Raw genomic sequence first — 22,083 nt, forward strand, 5'->3', positions numbered from 1 at the left:
AAGGTAATCATGAGATTTCATCCTATAAATAGCAGGTATCAATCCCATTTACAAATTCTGGAACTTTGAATTCTCAAGCACTTATGTATATTTACACATATATAAGCCATTTTAATTTTCTTCTTCACCTGCTGACTTAAGCATCAGAGTGGATACGCCAGACACTCCTCCGACGCCCATTCACGAGTTCATTTCATTGTTTGCAGGTCACGGTAGAAGCCCAAGGTTACAGGGATATATTTTCCTCACAAGATATATTCTTTCCTTACTCATTTTCCTTAAACACTAATATCATTGTCCGGCAGATCGCCCCGACTTTGCTCACCTGATTTACTCGGATCACATCAATAACTCTTATGAGTTAGATAATATGTTTTATATTTGTCCAATTTACAATACTATATAATAAATTTAGTAAATACAAAAAGTTTTTGTTTATACTATGCCTAATAAAAATAACTTTATATTGAGAAAAAAATTTACAAAACGCATAGGAATAATAAATTTATCAAAAGACACATGAATAATAAAAAAAGTTTTTATTGAGCTCAGAAAAAATAACACTACAAGAATTACACATTGAATCGTACTTCTTGCCTTAAAATCTTTGTTTATTTTTTATTTATCACAATGTGTGTTATGCGGTGGGTCGGTGTGAATTGTGGAAGATGAACTTTTTGCTAGATTCGCTACTAATTTTTATTTAAAAAAAAAAAGATTACTCAAATTTATAGTATTTACTCAATTATTGACGAATTTAAAGTGAAAGAAATTTCTTTTATATGCTCTTTCTAATTTTAAATTCCACACGTCTACTAATTAGTTGCCTTGCAATTATAAAAGATTCAATTTTTTTAGTTCTTCTTAAATTTTTTTTCCGATATGTTATAAATTAATGAGTAGGTCTCTTGTGAGACGGTCTCACAAATCTTTATCTGTGACACGGGTCAATCCTACCGATATTCACAATAAAAAATAATAATCTTAGCATAAAAAGTAATATTTTTTCATGGATGACCCAAATAAGATACATGTCTCACAAAATACGACCTGTGAGACCGTCTCACACAAACTTTTGCTTAAATTAATTTTGAAAAAGTTTGGCATACTACTCGCTTCTAATTTTCAGCTAATTTATTTGAATAAAAAATCCCTAATTCTTTTTATTTTTGTTATGTTCGATCTATAGCATTAGTATTTTGTGGGTAAAAATTTATATTATATTTTTATTTTGTAATAAAAATGGCACGAATCATGGACCAATTTACAGGCAATTTAATTTCGGGAAAACATATATATAATTTTAAATTCCAATGTTTGTCTTAAAATTTGAAGACAATTTATTTTTTTTAAAAAAAAATTAACACAATTGGCAAGGGGCAATATAGGAAATTCACCTTCTATAAATGTTGTGGTTTTCGGACTCATCACCGCACTCTCAAATGTAGTTAAACCCCTCCTCCTCGGCCAGATTCAAATCCGCCTCATCTCTCGCTCCTCGCGTCCTTTTCTTCCCCCTTCTCCTTCGATTCTCTCTTTCAAATATTTATTTTTTATCCACTACGCTCAAACCCCACGAATTTTTGCACCTCTCTTTCTGTTTACAAGCTCAGATTTCTGTTATATTGGCTTATTTCAGCTGTTTTTTTTTCCCTTAATTTGGTTGAGCTGGACTTGAACGAAGAACAGAGGAAAAGCAATGGAGGCAGGGTACAATCCACGTACTGTTGAAGAAGTCTTTCGGGATTTTAAGGGTCGACGGGGTGGCCTTATCAAAGCTCTCACTACTGGTAAGTTTTTGTTGTGCACTTCTTTTTGTTCGATTTGTTGTTCTATTTTTGATGTGGGATTTTTTTTTTCCTTTGGTTTTTGCAGATGTTGAAGAATTTTATCAGCAGTGTGATCCTGGTCTGCGGTTATTTTTAACGAGATGTTACTTTCGTTGTGGTCTTAAATTAGTTTTGTTGTACTTTTCTTATTGATTTATAAGTGCCTGTCATGTGTTTACCATATACTTTTCTGAAGAAAACAAAACACTCTTGTTTTCATGAATTTAGTTGTGAAAATATTGGCATTGGCATTGGGATATGCATTTTGCTTAATTATTTTCGGGTGTTTTTTGTAGTCTGGTTGCTCTAGGTGATTGATGTGTTCCTCTTGATGTTGAGGGTGGAATGGATCCATTTCATTATCAGTTTAATATTATCTGAGCGTAATAGTGGTGCCTGGCTCCATGTTGATGTTGAAATTTTTTAAAAAATTCTTGGATCCTGCATTTAGATGCAAGGATTTAATATGAAAACTTATTTGGATGTATGGATTTCAAACCAATTCAATTTTCGAGGTTTTGAAATGTGATGTTAGGTTTGAAAGAAAAACTTAAAATAAATGGTTTAAGAATTTGAAAGGAACACACGAGTATATTTAGCCGAGCAATTTGAGTAATGGATTAGAAGTTTTTCTCTTTTGAAACCTTCAATCATAAATCAAGTGGTTGATAGAATTTGGGGAATCTATTTGAAGGACTGCTGCCTAGTGAATATTATTGAAGGGTATGTTAGTATTTTCGTTACATTTTATGTAGCCTGAGGATTTAGTATTTATGTAATAAATATCTCTTGTAATTGTACCAAAGCTGTCATAAAAGATGCATACAATTTCTATTGCTGCCATGGTTTTTCCCTATTCTATTTGACGATGTTTTCTGCATAAATCTTGATATATTATTTTTCTGTTTTCTCCTTCTATTTTCTGTTTGTTGTTCCTAACAGCGGTTTCTGTTTTTTAAGTTTCTTGGTTTTGGGTAATCTGCTGTAGGACTATTATAAATGACTGTTAAGCATGGTATATTAGTTTGGTTAGTAAAAACTTTCAATTCTACAGTGTTTTGATACCTAATGTGTGTGATGCTCCTTATTGTTCTAAAATTAATTTGTTTATTTACTTCTCCTTTGTATATAATTCATCCAGTATTGATCATTTCATGTTTGGCTTTACAGAGAAGGAGAACTTGTGCTTGTACGGATTTCCTAGTGAACAATGGGAGGTCAATTTGCCTGCTGAAGAAGTGCCTCCTGAACTTCCTGAGCCCGCTCTGGGCATCAACTTTGCTAGAGATGGGATGCAAGAAAAAGACTGGTTATCCCTTGTTGCTGTCCACAGTGATGCTTGGTTGCTTGCCGTTGCTTTTTATTTTGGTGCTAGATTTGGATTTGATAAATCTGACAGGTGGATGCTCATTTCCATGTTTAATACATGTTGATTTTTGAACTACGTTCATAATTGGCTCTGATGTCAAATTTTTTCATGTTTCCACTTGTTTTGAAGGTCAATGTTGATTCATAGTTCCTCTGGCTAAATTTAGTAATTTGTCGGAGAGAAATTTTTTCAATTTCAGTTGATTTATATTCTTATCAAGATTTGTTCTGTAGTTTCATTAAATCGTCTGTTTCCTTTGTTTATCATGTATAATCTCACTGTATTTCTTCATTCAGGAAGCGACTCTTCAACATGATCAATGAGCTCCCAACTGTATTCGAAGTCGTTACTGGCGCTGCAAAGAAACAACAGAAAGAGAAATCTTCAGTATCTAATCACAGTAGCAACAAATCCAAATCAAACCCTAAAATGGTGAGAAAAGGATTGGGCATACGCTCTGTTGAGTTAGATTTTTTTATTTTTCCTTCAATTTACTGCAGTTTTGAGCATGATTTGAGCTCAGTACACTGAACAGGTTTAATCTGTTTGACAATGCAATGCTCTTCATTGTGGCGCTGTCACTTTTTACGTTTGCTTGCAGCGTGCGTCTGATGCCTCGGAAAAAGTTTTAAAGTTGCAGACAAAAGACGAAGAAGAGGGATTGGATGATGAAGAAGAAGACGAGCATGGAGACACCCTCTGCGGAGCTTGTGGGGAGAACTATGCATCGGATGAATTCTGGATATGCTGCGACTTATGTGAGAAGTGGTTCCATGGTAAGTGTGTGAAGATTACACCTGCGCGAGCCGAGCATATCAAGCAATACAAATGCCCTTCATGCAGCAACAAGAGATCTCGACCTTAGAGATTGTCAAACATATTCTACTTGTAGTACTCTTTCTCTCTACTCTTTTGAAACTTCAACGGCTGCCTCTGCCTACTTCTCTTGTTTAATTGTTAAAATTAGTGTCAGCTTATGCACGAGTACGTGTGGGTAGAGGGGATTCAACTCTTGGTAGTACAGTATTATTTCCATGTAGGCTGAATCAGTCCATTTTGTGGAACTATCATGTCTTTATTAAGTTAGGATTTCTGTTTTTTCTGGATCTTTCTTGGCATATTTTATTCCAACGTGGTTGACCAACGAATGTAGGTGCTTTTGCCGGGCTTTTCATGACTCAAGGATAAGGATAATAATATCAATATGGTCATCGAGCCCATTATAACTTTTCGACTGTGAACTTTAATCTCTCAATTTAAGGGCGATTGTTTCAACATATTGCATATTTGTATTTTTAGCCATGCTATCATGATAATTCTTGATTCTCGAGGTGGCAGCCATGAACGACATGCTAATAACCAATACACTTATTCAAATATCCCTACGTCATTGATCCACTTAAAATTATATTGTTATTTCTCTACATATAATAATTGACATTAAGATAAGGTTTGGATAATATAATTTTAATCAGTGTCTTGGAAAGTAGAGCTCAAGTTGCAACTTGCAGGCACACATAGGCCCCATCGATAATTATTTAATGCAATATCTTCTTGCACCCACCACCGCTATGCTTAAAGGACATCGTCATCTATTATGATTGGCCAAGATTTAGATTAATGTTCCAACCAATAAACAATCCCTGATTGTCATCAAAATCAATGATCCTTTAAACCTTTTTAAATCCCTTAAAAATAATTACTCATCAGCTTGACTCCAATAAGATTGGTGGCAGAGAGATCCATACAAAGACTGAAGAATTATTATATGAAAAACTACTTTACTGTGAATTAGGAAACGATAAAGAACCCCAATTAAATCCCACGATCAAGACTTGAAGAATTCCACTTCATTATTAAGTAATAGAAGAAGTGGATGGCACACCTAATTCTCAAGATCATGAAATGCAAAATTTATGAAATATTTCTCTAATAGCTACACAAGTGATTGGAATCTTCACTGGCAAAACGTGCTAGGAACTTTTAACAAGGATCAAACAATACTAAAGTTAGGTAGTGAGCTTAGAATAACCAAGAAGAGGAATGAAACTTATTCCTTTACGCTAGTCTTGTGTTCTTGGAATGCATCATTGATCGATCATGTTAAGACCTCGTGGTTCTTAGCCGACAGACGTTTCAAGAACTCGTATGTAGTGATCATCGTGGTCGCAGACATGGACATGGAAGCCCATCTCGGACCCAACCCTCTGTAACAAGCCATCCACCCACCCTCTCTCACCAAATTCCTCACCGTTTGACCCACACTCGGCCCCTTCCGCCCATTCTCATCACCGTCTAGAACTTGCAGCCGTGTCTTGATCGTGTCTAGAGGCATAGTTATTAAAGCCGATACACCACCAGCCATGGCTGCACTTAGCCCTTGTACTGCCATCACGGCTTTAGCATCCGGCTTTAGCCTGTTATCAGTGGAATTATTAGTATTAACATTCAAGATTTTGTTTTCAAGCCCATGTTCATTTTTCTTGCAAAGAAAACACCCCATTCCACCCCAAACGAGCCGCTGAGCCACCGAGTAAGACGCCCACCACACAGCATTAGATGGTGCATAAGTCAAGATTGATATACCGAATCCTCTATACAATCCTCTTATCCCATCTGTATTAACAATCTTCTTGAATGCATCAATCCCATTTAGGTATTTACAAGGTGGTAATGGGTTCGAAACACTCTTACTCGCTCCTCCACAACCGCCTTGCGCCATTAGTCTCTGGCTTATCACATCAACTGGCGTCCAAACCACTTGGGCCGTCATGGCAGCGCTCAATCCAGCTGCAGCATTGGCGATCGCTGATGCAGTAGTCTCGGGAAATCCTAGCCTAGTGGCAGCAGTGCCCACGTTACTTTTGGTAACCTCAAGTGCGGTCATGTACAGAGCTCGAGCAGGTATTGTTCCCGTCAAAGAGGTCCCAAATCCTCGATAAAATCCCCGAAATCCTTCGTGTTTCAATATCCAAATCGAGGTTCTTATACAAGAAACCTGCGAGTGAGCGACCTGCTGTCGGGTTTTCAGTACCACAGCCGGATACAGGGCTGCGGAAAGACCAGAAAATAAAGCCGCACCCAGGAAGAAAAACTTCGCTTTGTCAAGCTTTTGCCACTCAATATCCGCTGGAATGTGAATTTCTTGTGCCGTGGATTCTTCCTCAGCACCTCTCAAATTCATTTTCTCCACTATGTTCAGTTCTTTCCAATTCCCAAGAAGAATCGAAACCCCTCACCCACTCTCCGCCTCTATATCAAGAAAACATCTATAACCGCGAAAAATATCTGCATATATGTAGAGTAAAAATCATCCAAAATCAAACAGAAGCCAATCCCTTTACTGAGAGATGGGATTATATATCTTTCACGGGTACACCAGAAATGGAATCTTTCTCGCTTCAGGAAACAAGCTTAGCATTCCTTGAATCTTCTTACCGCATAATCGATCATTTTAACGTCATGGATAGGGATATTTCTCCGGGAGAGATCTATTTCACCGGCCAAGAGGCGTTTTTCATGGGGTGTAAGTCGAGGAATCTATGCGAACAAGCGACAGAGATCGAGAGAGAGAGAGAGAGTTCGTCAATGTAGTTTGGCACAAGAGGGGGAAGAGAGAGCCTTCTCCACTGAATCTGTTGGTGGATTCGTCTTTTAGGCGAAAATTAAATAATTAATTGTTAATCATGATCATAATTATTTTTAATTAATCTTTTTGTTAATAAACACCAAAATATATATAAAGGCAAAAATATAATTAATACTCCAAAATGTTCATTAAAATTTAATTTTTTATATAATAATACGTTTACTCGTCCACAAAAATTTTGGTTCAATTTGCTCGATATGAAATTTAGAGTTATTTTATATATTGTTTTCGATATTATAAAATTATATTAAATACACTTTAATTTCAATAATATAATCTCAATATAACTCTCGTTATAAATATTAATGGTGTTCGATTTATCTAGATATATATTTATTTAGTAATAAAGGAAATTATATATTTTTTATAATTTATTAAAGACTATATCGATTTTTTATAAAAAAAAATTGAAATGCCTAATTTTTTTTTCAAAATTAAATAAATATAACATAAATAAAACCAATAAAATAAATATAATAATAAAATCCCACGTGAGAGGACAAGTCGTCGTTTTTACTGACGTGCTAACCTTATCCAAACTCTCGCCGAGAAAGAGCGGTTCGGGTGATTCCCTTCTCTCATTGGAATACTTAAGCTGTGTGTTTTCTTCACAAATTGAGACACCTATTTATTGAATTTTTTTGAAAATAATCCAAAAATAAATATATCGTTACATATATCATCACACAATAATTTTCAATATTTATTTACAACTCTTATTTTCAATATTCAATAATTTCAATACTCTCCCTTGTAATGATGATCATGATATAATGATTGTCTTCATTATGTGTTTTTATACTGCATCGTTAAAAATCTTACTAAGGAAAAACTCATTGGGATAAAAATCATTGTAAGGGAAAAAAAGTGCAGTCACGTAAACTCTCCCTCATGTTAACACGAACGATTCTTCACAAATTTCGTAGATTGTGCATCCCAATATTATATATATGATTTCTGAATATTATCGTATAAAATGTCTTTGTGAAGAGATCTGATGAGTTTTCACTTGATTGAAGGTAACGAATATCAATATCTTTATTCTTTTAAGCTCTTGGGTGAATGCGAATAACATAGGGATAATATATTTAGTTCCGTCGTTTTTTATGTATCATTTTTTCATTTGAGCAATACATGCATCATTATCTTCATATAGTGTCACAAACTTCACAAAACTTAGGGGGATTATGTGAAATTGATGGCTCTTTTATAGTTAATATTGTTGGTTATTCATGTAAACGCAACAATGAATTGAATAATCCTCATGCGAGTGATATTGCACATAGGGCGTGGACTTAAGCATAAGTACTTTTCCAGGAGCTGCTGATATGCGTTAGAGTTCTCACTTGAGAAAATTGGCAGACCTAATTAAGATGGTTAGTGCATCATACACGAATATTGCTTAATGTTAGTAATATACTAATATTATTTTTAAGTTGACCTATTTCAAAAATAAAGATTCGTGAGACCGTTTCACAATAGACCTACTTTTTTTAGTAATATACTAATATTATTTTTAAGTGTTCTATTTATTTTTTTAGTTATTGTATATTATATGCAAACAAATAATAATTATTTTCCTGAATTTGTATGTTTGGGTGGGCCAGTTGCCAAACATATAATCCAAGATTAGTCCTATATGTTAATATAAATATCATCAAATCTTATAAAATTGCTTTTTGTAAATCATAAATTCAATAATATCCAAATAACATATTCCATATTCAAAAACGTACTCACATATATGGCAAAAACTTGTGAGACGGTCTCACGGATCGTATTTTGTGAGACATATATCTTATTTGGGTCATGCATGAAAAAATATTACTTTTTATGCTAAGAGTATTACTTTTTATTGTGAATATCGGTAGAGTTGACCCGTCTCACAGATAAAGATTCGTGAGACCGTCTCACAAGAGACTTACTCCACATATATTTGGCATTCATATATATATATATATATATATATATATTGATATACATGTATCTATCAAACTTAATTATTAACAATAACAACAAAAACAAAAGAAAAAACAGACAAAAAACCATTTGTTTTTTCTTTTTTTCCCATTAATAATATATAAAATATGCTGCATGTACATTCAACAACCAATTTTAAATTTTTATTGCAAAAGCAAGAACCAAAATTATTACAAATATGGAAGTTGATGATATTTACATTCTAATTTGTCTTATCTATACTTTATTTCATGTGTCAAATTTGTTCACAAATAGAGTGTAAATAACAAGAAATGGAAATGGAGTGTAAATATAAAATATATAACAAATAAGACAATAAAACTAAAGGTAATTAAATCTGACTTGGGCCAGGACCCGGGCCCAAACTAGATAAGCCCAATTCTCTCGACTTGTTGACGGAATGGTGTCTCTCAAGCTTCAATTTGGCCCGGAAATTTGTGATGAAACTTTCGGCTTTTGAGTTCACATCCGGACTCGGGCAGAACAACGACGCCGGATGCGTCGGCGCCGTCACATTGCCGGTTTCGGAGGCGTTGTCAGAATCCAATTCATCCAGGTCCGAAGACCCACTTCGGGAGCTGTTAACACTGTCTAGCCTGACGTAATCACCTTGAACTACGAACTTCCATGCCGGTTTTTTTAAGAACGGCGGTAGCGGCGGTGGAGGGGGCACACGATTTAAAGGAGATTCTCCGCCGCCGTTCGAATTTTCCGCCAAATTCTCGAAATTTTCCGGCTTATGGATGGCGAATGGTGCTTCTCGGGAACTGGCATTTTGCTCCGGTTCAGCATTTCGTGGCGTCGGAGGCTCTGGAGGGGTTGGGGGTGGCGCTGGAGAAGGTGATTTGACTGTGACCGTAATTGTCCGCTTTCTCTTGTGCTTCTTGGATGAGAACAGGTTTTGGAATACCGAGGGAGGCTGTGGGGACGGCGGCGATGATGGTGGAAGCTGGAAGCTTAGCGGAGCTTCAGTTTGGTGAAGAAGAAAATCCAAATTATCAACGCTCTTTTGCCTTTGCTTCTTCTTCTTCTTGTGGTAAAGAGAGTTCAGAAAATCTTTAGTGGCGCTGGAGTTTCCACCTGAGCCTCCTCTTTTCCTGTCACTTTTGCTGCGGTTTTGCTGAGGCGGAGGTGGCGGAGGGGGTGGCGGAGGAGTCCTTTCAGCTGAAACAGTATGAAGGGTTTCCATTTCTTTCTCGATCTTCCTGCGTGATCTCTCCTTACGTGCCACTGAAGTTTCTTGCGCACGATTCGGCTTCTCCTGTAACCCCAGCGACTGCGATGATGGTAGTACCGGTTGATACGGCGGGGGATGGGATGAACGTGGAAAACCTCCGGCTAACGTAGACTTATTCACCAATGTGTCGACGAAAACAGTCTTGGTTTGTGACGGAACTCTCAGATAGTCCACCTCCTCCAAGCTCCGGTGGCGGCGGTGGAGTTGACCTGGATCCACAACCCTACTAGTACCCACATTCATATCATCCTCAAATCTCCTATGAAAATCCTCATGAGCCCAACGGGTCGATGAAAATTCACGCAGATCCGGGTAAGAGCTGCTATTTTTCCTCAAGATTGGATTTTTGTACTCCACTTTACTCTCAAAATCTGGATAATCATACCATCGATCTGAACTTGAAAGATTCGATTTTTCTCCTTGGATTGTGTTGGAATTATACCAGTGGTGAGGAGTTGATGGATTTGATTTCTGGGTTTCATTTTTTTTGCTGTCGATAGATTCTTGATTTTCACCATAATACGAAAAAGAATACCTATCTTCATCCTTGTTTTTGCTCAGAAATCCAAACACCACAGCAACTAGAACAAGCAAAACATTCAAAGAATCCCAACTCTTTTTTACACTATTTGGTTTAAAGATCTGAGAACTTAAAGATAAAGTGGAAGGTACAACAAAAACCAAGAAGATAACAGCCGTTACTAGCAGAAGGAAAACCACCAACCCCGAGCTCAAGAAGACGGAGGAGGCGCGGAGGCGCAGCTGGTGTGCTCGGGGGAGATTGGCGTTGCTTTGAAGCCAGAATGGGGTCAAGTCCTCTCCCCCATCACCATCTTCTTCCATTCTTTTCGAGACTCTTTCGAGAAAAATGGAGACAGAGAGGAGTTTTCCCTTTTTTTCAGGGACTCGGGTTCCTCTCGCTTTTGGTTTTTGAAAGGTTTTTTGATGTTTTATTGCGAAAGTTAAGCGTGTGGTTCTTGGTGTAGAAGCGTTATTATAGGCTGAATAATAATAATTCTATGTCAAATTTGAAAAGTTTTCATTTGTAGAGGCCTATTTATAATTTGGTTATCCTCGTTATTGCAATGGAGAATTACAATTTTATTTTTTTATGCTGTTTTTCGGTAAATTTCAATCTTATTCCGTTTACAATTTTCGACATGAGACTGACGTGATATTGATGTAGCGTTAACATAATATCAACGTAGTGTAGTATTTTATGAACAATCTTTATAAAATAAGTAAAGTTGTCCAATGTTTTTAAAAAAATTTATTGAGATATAATTTTGACAACAGATGTTAGTTTAGATTGCAAATTTTTAAATATAAAAATCAAAATTAGAATTTTTTATGTTATTATTTTGAAAGCATAATTTGGTTATTTTGATAATGCAAAGAAATGTAAGATTGAAGTCAGATATTGCTTACTAACTGGCTGTGAATGACAACCAAATCAAACGCGTAGCGTAGGGTGTTTAGGGAGTTGATTCAAGTTGGATCCTTTTATTTGAATTTCAAAGCCTAAAAGCTAAATCCAGCCTGGCGTGCAAACGAGTATTTGAAGTTTCGGTGGAATTTATTTATTTTTATAAAACAAAAAAAAAATTTGTTAAAATACAAATTTAGGGTAAAAAGTAAAATCTCAGACTCACAAGATATATTTAAATACATATTTTATTGTTAAAAAAAATTTACGGTAAAAAATAAAAATCTCAAACTCACAAAATATATTAAACTACACATTTTATAAAATTTTATCAAGCTCTATTTATAAAATTTCTTTGAAAGTAATCTAAAAATAAATACATCATTACGTCTATCAGCACACACAAATTTTCAATATTTAACACTCTTATTTTCAACATTCAATAATTTCAATTTTTATTTTCAACATTTATTAATTTTTAATTATTTTTCTTTTTAACGAGAGGCGAGTGGATGATGAGCTTATAATTTTCTTTGAAATGAACGAGTATGCAACTTAACTTATCCTTATTAAACTCACTTATAAAACATGCAAAAACTTTTACGAAATGGTTTCAAGAAAAAACTTTTGTGACGAATTTTCTAGTTGATACGATCACTGAAAAAAATTATTTTATTAAATATAAAATATTACTTTTTCTTTTAAATATGGATCGATCGACACATCTCATGAATATAGATTCTTAAGTTCGACTCAAACACTTATTAAAGATAACGAGATTGTTGTGTTCATCTCTTCTGTATTTATTCTATTTAACACTCATATTTTTATTAAAAAAATAATATAATATGTTAAATACGTGAAGAAGAGGTGTTTTAAAAATTGTTATTATTAAGTATAAGTTAAATTATACGCTAGCTAGGTTGACGCACATCTTAGATATACAGGTATGGACCTAAGATTTAATAATCCGGTTGTGAATGACAACATAAAATTTTTTGGTGGGCGAATAATATTTCTCATAATTATTTTTTATACTTTTAATATATATTAATAACTACATTTTTTTTAGGCCCTTGGATATATAGTCATGAGCATAAATTATTTATTATGTAAAACCTAAAAAATAATCATAAAAAATTATGTGAGATCGTTTCACTAATCACTTTATGAGACAGATCTCATACTCGACCATCGGAAACCATGAAAATAGAATTATTCTTATGTCAAAATTATTACTTTCACTACATGTATGGATCGAGTCGATTCGTCAAACAGATTTTGATATGTAATGTAGAAACGAGTGTTTGTCGTTTTACCAAAGTTATAACTAATTGAAACATTACAACTCAAATCTTTTGAATGTACAACAACTCAAATATCACGTTTCGATTGCTCTGCACAACATTGAAAATTATCGCACCTAACAATCTTCCTCTCAATAATTGCACTCATTTCAATCAATGAGAATCAAACTCGTGACGTTAGTTATGATACAAATTGTATGACCGAAATCTTGCCGATTTACTAAAAACTATAATTAGTAGTAATGATGCAACTCAAATATTTAAAATAGTACAACAAGTCAAGCACTACGTTTCAATTGATTTACCAAGCAGAGAAAATTGTTGCACTCAATATGTGAAATCGTCTCACATGATACCTATTCAAATAAAAATTATTATCTTTTTTTTAATGTACGATGCAAAATAACATAAAATCTACACAACCAAATATGTGTTAACAATCGTTTTCTTCCATTTTAGTATGAAATGCACCAATTTTTTGGCGACAAGAATCATGCGATATGAGCACACAAGCTACGAAACCTTGTGTAGTCAACTAACTTCGAGAACAATATTGAGTTTTAGGTTGTTTTTATTAAAAGTAAGTTGTGTTGTGTATGCCCTAAACTAATTTCTCTTTCGATTTATAATTCAAAATTTTAATACATATTCATGATAATCGCATGATCTAGACGACCATTTCAACTGCCTCATCTTCAATATTTTTCGATAAATTGCGTAGGCAGAGTAGTTATATAAAGGGAGCTTATATTATTTTTTAAGTAGATCTCCTAACAAATTTGAATTTCAAAACACAAAGGTTGCATTGAATTTGGATTGATGGATTTGGATTTTTGAGATGATTTTAAATCAAATCATTTGAAATCATGGAATTGAAATGACGTTGTTGATAAATGAATTTGAAACTAAATCAAAAAATATACGTAGCTAACATAAGAGATTTTAAATCCTTCATTATAATTTTGAATCAAATGCAAAATATGATAACTTTGAAGTGAAAAATGATATTTCGGACATAAAGAGTAATATTTTTCATAGGTTATATCGGATATCCGTCTCACAAATTTGAATCGTGAAATGATTTCATAAGAGTTTTTGTATCAATAAAAAGCATTTATATCCCATCGGATATATATAGACTTTTTTTTTTCACTTATTCCAATATAATCAAATATCAATATTTAATAATATTTAGTATCTCATTTTTTTATATACTCCTAGGTTTATTGATTCCAATAATTTTTTTATCATATCATTAAAAGTTAAAACATGGGTTTGCAACAAATCCCTAAATCCAAATTTAACTTTATTTTAATTTTTTATACTTAAAAAACTTTCTTTAAACTCCATAATATAATAAAAATGACAAAAATACCTTTAGATATGTTAAAATAAATGATTGATTTTCCTGGGCCAGAAATGGTATCAGAGCCGAGGTATAATTATTTCAAATATATAACTTTATTATTATTATGTAACTAAATGTTTGAGGAAGGAGAATTTACTGAAATAATATGAATCCGAACCCATGTTCGAGATTAATTATTTACATGATTTATTTCAAATCTTTGGAATATTTGAAGCAAGAAGATCTAACCGAGGTTAGATATCAAGAAAACCAGGAAACTTATCAGAGTCCTAAGGTAAACTTATGATTCAAAATAACAGGTTCCTAGAAATAGTACCTGGATTCCTCTAAACTTTCTGGATATCTCAGAGAAATTCAAAAAAAAATACAGAATTATGACAATACGTTGTACTATATACCACAAAATGTAGAGAAAATCCTTGAAAACCAAGAGAAAATTCTTGGAATATTAAAGGATATTCGAACAAGAATTCAAAACCTAGAACAACAACCAAGTTCTAGTAGAAGAACTTCAGAAGGAAGGTTACCACCATCATTTGGTATTGAACCCTTATTACATAAAAAAGAGAAGTCCAAATTGATGCCAAAACCTTTAACTGAAGAAGAAAATGATCAATCTAATCAAAACAGTTTCAGAAAAGAAATTAATCTGATGACAACTTTAGAAAGGATTGGTCTAGAAGATCTCCAAGACCTTGCAGAATCTTTTGCAAATATCAAGGTTGTAGATCTAAAGGTGAACACAACTGGAGGTGAACAACCCACCATAACCTGGTCATCTTTACAATAATCACCAAGAGAAAGTGTGAGATCTCATAATATAAACATGAGAGAATCCCAATTAGACTTTTACACTGGTGGAGAATCACACCCAGCGGGAACAAGGTCAAGGAAGAATCAAATTCCTTTTCATCAAATACCCTATGAGAAATATGTTTTAGAACATATATATCCTTATGAGGTTATGCTTAATCTAGATGTATTAGATTTCGAAACAGAGAGGATCTCATAGATGATTGGACATCCACTATGAGAATCGCAGTAGGCACACTCGATCTCAATAGAGAAGGATTCATTAAACTTATAAAAATGAGTCTTATGAGATCAGTTAAAATTTCTTGGGATATGACTTCGGTAGAAACCAAATAATCAGTCCTAGCCGGAGAATCTCTTAACGAGATAACCGGAAGAATGGCTATCCTTTTTAAAGCAGAATTTATAGGGATATACTATTTTAATAGTCGGGGCACATATAAGAAAAAGAAATACACTCAAGCTTTGTATAGTCTTGAATTACATGATATATGTTTAGTGGATGACTATATTATGTTATTCACTGAATTTATATGGAATTCAGGGGTTGAAGAAGATATAACAATTCAACTTTTCTTCGCCAAGATGTCAAGTCCCTGAAGAGAAATGCTAATAAGGGTATATGTCCCGAGTAATCCAGATACTTTGGCACGAAGAGCCTCTTTCCTCAAAAGAAAATTGGTAGAATGATGTCATCTAACAGCATTACAAAAGAATTACAAACATTTAAAGGGTATTAACAAACGTACTCAGTTGTGTTGTAAGGAAAAAAATCTTCAAAAAATTATTGGAAGTAAACCACAAAGACAAAAAGAAAAGTTTTAGAACTCATCCTTATGCGAGAAGTGGAAGAAGTTCTTGGAAACCAAGAACAGTTTGGTCCAGAAAAAAAGCCAGATCTTATAAATCTGGGCAAAGAAGTGGACCAACAACACCTACAAAGAAAACTTTCAGAAGAGCTCACACTCGAGCTGATGAAAGTTTTAAGGATTGTAACTGTTAGACATGTGGAGCAAGATGTCATATCTCAACCAACTGTCCAGAAAATGAAAAAAATGTATTAAACACTTCGATCCGACCCCGGATATTGAAGAAGCAGTTTATTAAAAGGATCTTATTCAAGTATACCGGTTTGAGGATATTGCCTCAGACGAAAGTATATATGAAGAAGAAGAAGTTTTAAGTCAGGAAGAATATGATTGAACTGATTCGGAATCTGACTGAAGAAGAGGTGTTTCATCGCAAAACACATGAAGATTTGTCTGATTTCTTTAGCCAGACAACTATAAACCATAACATGGTCCAAAGGATCATGAAAGAAAATTCTAGTCTTCAGATACATCAAGGATCCTCTGCAGGACATGTAGAAAAATTCTTAGGAAGTCTTGGCCTTAGAAACATAAAGTATCATCTACTCTATAAAGTTTTCATAAGGGAAATGACAATTCCTATGGAACTTACTAGGAAATATAATGTAGATGTAGCTAATTCCTTCTGAAGAAATTAAGGAGAATTGCAAAAATTCAAGATAGAAGTAGCACGAACCATGTCTTAGATTCATATTGGAGCAATCCAGATTATGATAAAAGCTAATTTTAAAGAAGGAATAGATTCACCCATTGATATTACGATATGAGATAAACGAATGGGTAACATTCAAGATTCATTATTGGGAACAATATGAAGAAATCTATGTGTAGGAAAAATTGTAGGAGTAATCTATTCAAGAATCGCCTATAACCTGGCATATCGAAATTTCATCCGAGCTTTGAAGTTGCATCAGAACTTCAAAGAAGAAAAGACCGATGAAATAGGGTAATAAATCGTATTCTATTACCTATCAGAATTCATATGCTCTATCTAATACACATTATCAGAATTTTTTATTAGAAATGAATTTATTGAAATACCTGAGATATTTGGAAAAGTGGCTCAGACAATTTATCCAGAAAGAGTTGAGTTTCCCTTAATACAGGAAACATATATCCAAATACAAGAAAAACCGATTCTACAGAGAAATCTAAGTCTTATATTGGAATCAAGAAGACTGTATTTTCAAGGAGATAGAATTACGAGCTACAGGTGGGAAAAAACACCTATCCAAAAAACCCAACATGCACTAAAAAGATTTTTGAAAATAGGAAAGCTTTGATATTCCAGAAGGGTGGAAGGAAATAGAATAATATTTGATATTACGAAACAAATGAATCAATTTCTTTGTAGTACCATATACTATTAGAACAACATATGATAGGAAACTACCAAGGAATGATCAATATCGGAGAATTGGAAGTTCATATCAAAGGAATTGCAAGAAAAGAACCAGATCGATTGGTTCTTGAGCTAGAGTTTCTTGAGGAACATAAACCTTGAAAACATCTAGAACATTGAATGAAGTTTACGGCTGAAGATAAAATGTGGAAAATCCAATGACCACAAGACCATTATCGATATACATTTCAGTAGGAATATTATACGAACAATATAAGACAGAATATTTTGCTGCTTATATTGATTCAGTCGCTGAAATCTGTACAGTAAAAAGAGGAGTTTTTCCAAATAATTTAGAAGAAGATTTACCTAAGATTGCTGGAATAGTTTTTCAAAAGTACTTTAATCTTATGTAAAGGGATTAAAATGACGAAATCATGATCGGAGGTGCTGGACAAATGCCTTAGTATAAGGTAAAAACACCACCGATTTATTTTCATGATACATGAGCTGACATTCTACTGAGAAATAATTTCCTACAAATTTTTAAGTTCTACACACAAGAAAATGAGACTAGACGATTAGTGTTCACAACACCTTGTGGTCACAAAATCATAGTCTAGAGACTAAGAGAGGCGTTTTACAGAAAATTACCACTTCAGTTTCGCAGCAAGTGTGGTGACAAGGGAAAACTTATGAACCCAAAAATGAAGGATTCTAGATAGCTTGAAGAAACAATTCTTCAATTAATAGCAGATAAACAGCTCCAACCAAAAGAAATAGAATGCCTCAAGATAGCTCTACATCAGAATGAGGTAGATTTTGAATTTAAGGTATCATTAGAAGATGTTAAGAACAGGATCAAAGAAAATTACAATGAAGATCCCTTGACATGGTGAGATAAAAATCAATTAAAAGTCTGCCTTAAAAACAAGGAAGGAAAATAGTACGAATTTGTCCGATTAAAGCCTATCCCAATGACCATAATTGATCAAAAGGCTATGCAGATTATAATCAAGGAACATCTGGACCTTGGTTTAATTAAAGCAGGAATTTCGCCATACAGCGGCCTAGGATTTCTTGTAAGAAATCATGGTGAGAAAAAAGAACAAGCCCAAACTATTTATTAATTACCAAGAAATTAATTAGATTCTGTATGGGTATTTTAAACCTAATAGAAAACATATAATTAGTTGCATACACAATGCGAAGATATTCTCTAAATTTGATTGTAAGTCTGGTTTTTATCAGATTCGGATGCAGAAGAAAGCAAGAAATTCATAACTTTCTCCACACCACAAAAACACTGTATCTGAGAAGTATTACCAATGAGATTAGCTAATTCATCCCAAGTATTCCAAAGGAGAATGAATAATCTCTTTAAAGATTATTTCAAATTTATGTTTGTCTATGTTAATGATCTTTTAATCGCATCTAAAAATATGGAAGAACATATTAAACATTTAGAGATTTTATCTAATGTTTGTAAAAAATAATGACTGGTTTTATCTGAAAAGAAAGCAGCAGTCATTGCCACAAGAAAGATAAAATTCCTCGGAAAATAAATCGATGAGTGTAGAATAATTTTACAGGATCATATAGTAGAAAATGTGTAAAATTTTCCAAACGAGCTAAAAATAAAGAAACAACTTCAAAGTTTTCTAGGAGTTGTTAATTTTGCTGGGATGTTCATTAAAAACCTAGCAAAACACAAGAAAATGTTCAATCCATTACTGATAAAAGATGAGAAATTTATGTGGACGAATAAACACACACATGGACTTAGATAACTCAAGGAGTTTTGTAAAAATCTTCAAAAAATGACTATTCCCCAGGATGAAGATAATCTGATATTATATACAGATGTCAGTGATCATTGATGGGCGGCAGTCTTAACCAAGCTCACACCAGAAGGAGAACATCCATGCAGATATTGCAGTGGACTCTTCTCAGATGCAGAAGCCATAAGATGACATATCAACGAAAAAAAATTATGCAGTAAAAAGGGCTTTTGAAAAATGACCATTATTTTTACTTGCAAAGAAATTTACTTTAAAAGTTGATAACACACAGGTAAAAGCTTTCTTCAAGAATAGAATAAAATCTAAACCCGAGAAGGCCAGATTATTAAGATGACAAGCGTTATGTCAAAATTATATTTTTGATATTGTGATTATTAAATCATATAAAAATATTCTTGCAGATTTTTTTAACAAGAGATGGACATTGTTGATATCGATGTCATCATAAAAATGCAGAGACATTTGAGGAAACACCTTGAAATGTTTCTAAACGAGTTCAATAAATTTGTCCTAAATGCAGAAGTTACAGGTAGGCTACAACAAGCCGATGAGAGAATTATCTCTGATCGAATTTGAAACGTCCACTACTCGTTTTTTTTAAAAAGTACTAGAAATTTTTTTTCTTAAAACCCTCATGATTCGTCCGATATATGTATACATATACTTAAAATATTATGCACCATTTTTAAAATAAAACAACCAACTACATTTGAAAATTCAAAAGCAAGAATCCAAAACATAAAATCGTCAAACATTTGCCAATCCTAACTTAGCAATATTTTAAAATAAAGCCAATACTAACGACCTCTCAAAAACCACTCACAAACATAATAAAAGTCGTAAAAATCTTTAACATAAACTTTTAATCCTAAATGCGGAAAACTAGCGCTGGTCCTCGGGTTATGTGCACCTTCAGTCCAGCAAGATCAACCATCAAAACCTCCATTTTCATTATTATCATGTTCACCTACATCCATCACACCTTGTGAGTCTAATGACTCAGCAAACCATAATCTTGATAACAAATAATATGTATACAATTACATGCAACAGTGAAAATACTTTTACTTAACATATACATTTCATGAACATGCATAAACATAAACATTTTCATATCATCATAAACATATCCCATATCGCCATATACATATACGTTTTCTTTTTCGTTGAATTCAGATCGTTAATTGTGACTTTTGTATTCGTATTGAAGGTCGGTGGATTCACCTACATGTAACCATAGTACTGGGCGCCGGGGACATCAACGATACTCTCACCCGTGAACTGAGCCTTGGCCTTACATATCATTGTATTAGTCACAATTACTTCACTTCCTTCAACATTTCATATTTTCATCACTTTATAAAATTCATGCATATAATAATCATTTTTCTTTTAAACCAAGCATGCAACATATCTTTTAGCGTTAACGTTTCATCATAAAATTTCATAAACATTTAAAATTAACATATTAAAATATTTTACAACATTCATGGCACTGCCATTACGGCTAACATTTTTAGGTATAAAATGACTGTTTTACCCCTAGACGTAAAATTTCACGATTTTGACTTTTTCTTATTTCAGTTGACTCTAGACCATCCCAAATAATTATTTAAGCTTAAATTAAATTTCTCATATTTTTATTTAACTTAAATCCATGACTTTTATTTATTCTTTAATTATAAATTCGTAATGTGTTTTAATCCTGAATTAAATTCGAACTTTAACATAAAATTCCCAAGCTTTAAATATAGACTTTTTATATTTAATTTACCCTCATGAACCATGATTCGCCCCTGCTTAACCCACGGTTCAAGCCTTAAAACTTGTTGTCATATCTCTCATTGTTACCACTTCCAACGTGCTTAATTGACACATTTTTGTGTGATTTTGTTGTATGGTAAAGTTATCTATTCATGCGATAAATCTGGGCGAAAAATGGTGATTTTATGTCACAATTAAAGTTTCCGATATGACTTTAGTGGAAAACTTAAACAGAAAAATTCAGAAGTGGTTTTTGGATAAGGCGTGATCACATCTTGTGACTGCTCATCTGCTGCTTAGTGAGAAATGATGAATTTTCTTATCAAGATAATAAATATAAGATATAATTTTTTATGGAAAAAACTCTACATTCTTGGAGGATATTTTTTAAGTATCTTTTAATTTTAGTTATTATGTTATTATTTTAGATTATTGGGCTTTCATACGTGTTGGACCCAATATTTCTTTGTTGCCACTACTTACCTCACGTACATGGCATATTTTTTTGTTCTTTTGTTGCTTTGAATACCATTCACGAAAAGAGTGAGGCGGCAAGATTAGATTCAGAAGAAAAAATTCTCTCAACCTTCTCCAAAGAAAACTCACGTGAAGAGCAGAAAAGAAAGGCGCAAGGATTTTCTCCACAACTCTAGGCTGAGTTTTATTTCATTTTAAGGGTTGTTTTTACTGTTTAATTTATCATTATGAGTTATTCGTTCTTAGATTTAATATTCTTGTTATTCCAAGTATTTGCTGATTTATGATTTAATTCTATGAATATTGTATATCGATTAATCTGACAATTTAATTCGATATAAGAATTTTCTACTGCTAACCATGAATTAAGTGATCCGTAATTGTCATGAACGATTGATACACGAGTAGCATAGATGAGATGTGTTGTGCTATCATAATATATTTAATCTAAATAAATCAACGAAACTCGATCTATCAATTGCAGCTATCTCGATTGCTAGATTATAGGATTAACTGTTTTCACAAAACAGAAATGCTATTTTTAATTAATATAGAACGCTATCGTGCTCAGTTGATTATTAATAAATTTTGACTGGATGTTGGGTTCAGTCAATTATTTTAGGAAAACACAAGAAATTTAGCAGCTATCCCTATAATTCTAAGGTTAACTGCTTGGAACAACTTGAATAAATTATTTGTTTGCCGATAAACAGTGATATAATTAAATAGTAGAACTCCCTTGAATCGGATCTTTCTCATAATAAATTCTTCATTTTATTCTAGTTGATTAATTATCATTTTAATTTATTATTTTCCTTTCTTTGATAAATTTAGTTATTATTTTATTTAA

At 33.2% G+C, this 22,083-nt stretch overlaps 3 protein-coding genes across 3 annotated transcripts; 1 reads left to right on the forward strand and 2 right to left on the reverse strand.

Annotated features, from left to right (window-relative positions):
- The first annotated feature begins 1,429 nt into the window (after nt 1-1,429).
- On the forward strand, nt 1,430-4,296 carry LOC142546233 (PHD finger protein ALFIN-LIKE 5-like). The gene is made up of 5 exons (XM_075653835.1): nt 1,430-1,790; nt 1,876-1,908; nt 3,000-3,228; nt 3,495-3,630; nt 3,800-4,296. The coding sequence occupies exons 1-5, from the start codon at nt 1,700-1,702 to the stop codon at nt 4,061-4,063; spliced, it is 753 nt and encodes a 250-aa protein (XP_075509950.1). The 5' UTR covers nt 1,430-1,699; the 3' UTR covers nt 4,064-4,296.
- A 737-nt stretch (nt 4,297-5,033) lies between these two features.
- On the reverse strand, nt 5,034-6,840 carry LOC142546221 (uncharacterized). Its single transcript, XM_075653825.1, has one exon. The coding sequence runs from the start codon at nt 6,380-6,382 to the stop codon at nt 5,297-5,299; it is 1,086 nt and encodes a 361-aa protein (XP_075509940.1). The 5' UTR covers nt 6,383-6,840; the 3' UTR covers nt 5,034-5,296.
- Nucleotides 6,841-9,158: 2,318 nt separating this feature from the next.
- On the reverse strand, nt 9,159-10,907 carry LOC142511590 (uncharacterized). The gene has a single exon (XM_075619654.1). It carries the CDS (start codon nt 10,905-10,907, stop codon nt 9,159-9,161), a length of 1,749 nt encoding a protein of 582 aa, XP_075475769.1.
- Between the last annotated feature and the right edge of the window lie 11,176 nt (nt 10,908-22,083).

This window comes from Primulina tabacum, chromosome 1 (genome assembly GCF_025594145.1).
Source record: "Primulina tabacum isolate GXHZ01 chromosome 1, ASM2559414v2, whole genome shotgun sequence".
Classification (NCBI taxonomy): Eukaryota; Viridiplantae; Streptophyta; class Magnoliopsida; order Lamiales; family Gesneriaceae; genus Primulina; species Primulina tabacum.

Coding starts and splice junctions, on each gene's coding strand:
- LOC142546221 (XM_075653825.1), bottom strand. CDS start 6,382: ATGAATTTGAGAGGTGCTGAGGAAGAATCCACGGCACAAGAAATTCAC.
- LOC142546233 (XM_075653835.1), top strand. CDS start 1,700: ATGGAGGCAGGGTACAATCCACGTACTGTTGAAGAAGTCTTTCGGGAT. Junction 1,791..1,875: donor TATCAAAGCTCTCACTACTG/GTAAGTTTTTGT, acceptor TGGTTTTTGCAG/ATGTTGAAGAATTTTATCAG. Junction 1,909..2,999: donor TTATCAGCAGTGTGATCCTG/GTCTGCGGTTAT, acceptor TTGGCTTTACAG/AGAAGGAGAACTTGTGCTTG.
- LOC142511590 (XM_075619654.1), bottom strand. CDS start 10,907: ATGGAAGAAGATGGTGATGGGGGAGAGGACTTGACCCCATTCTGGCTT.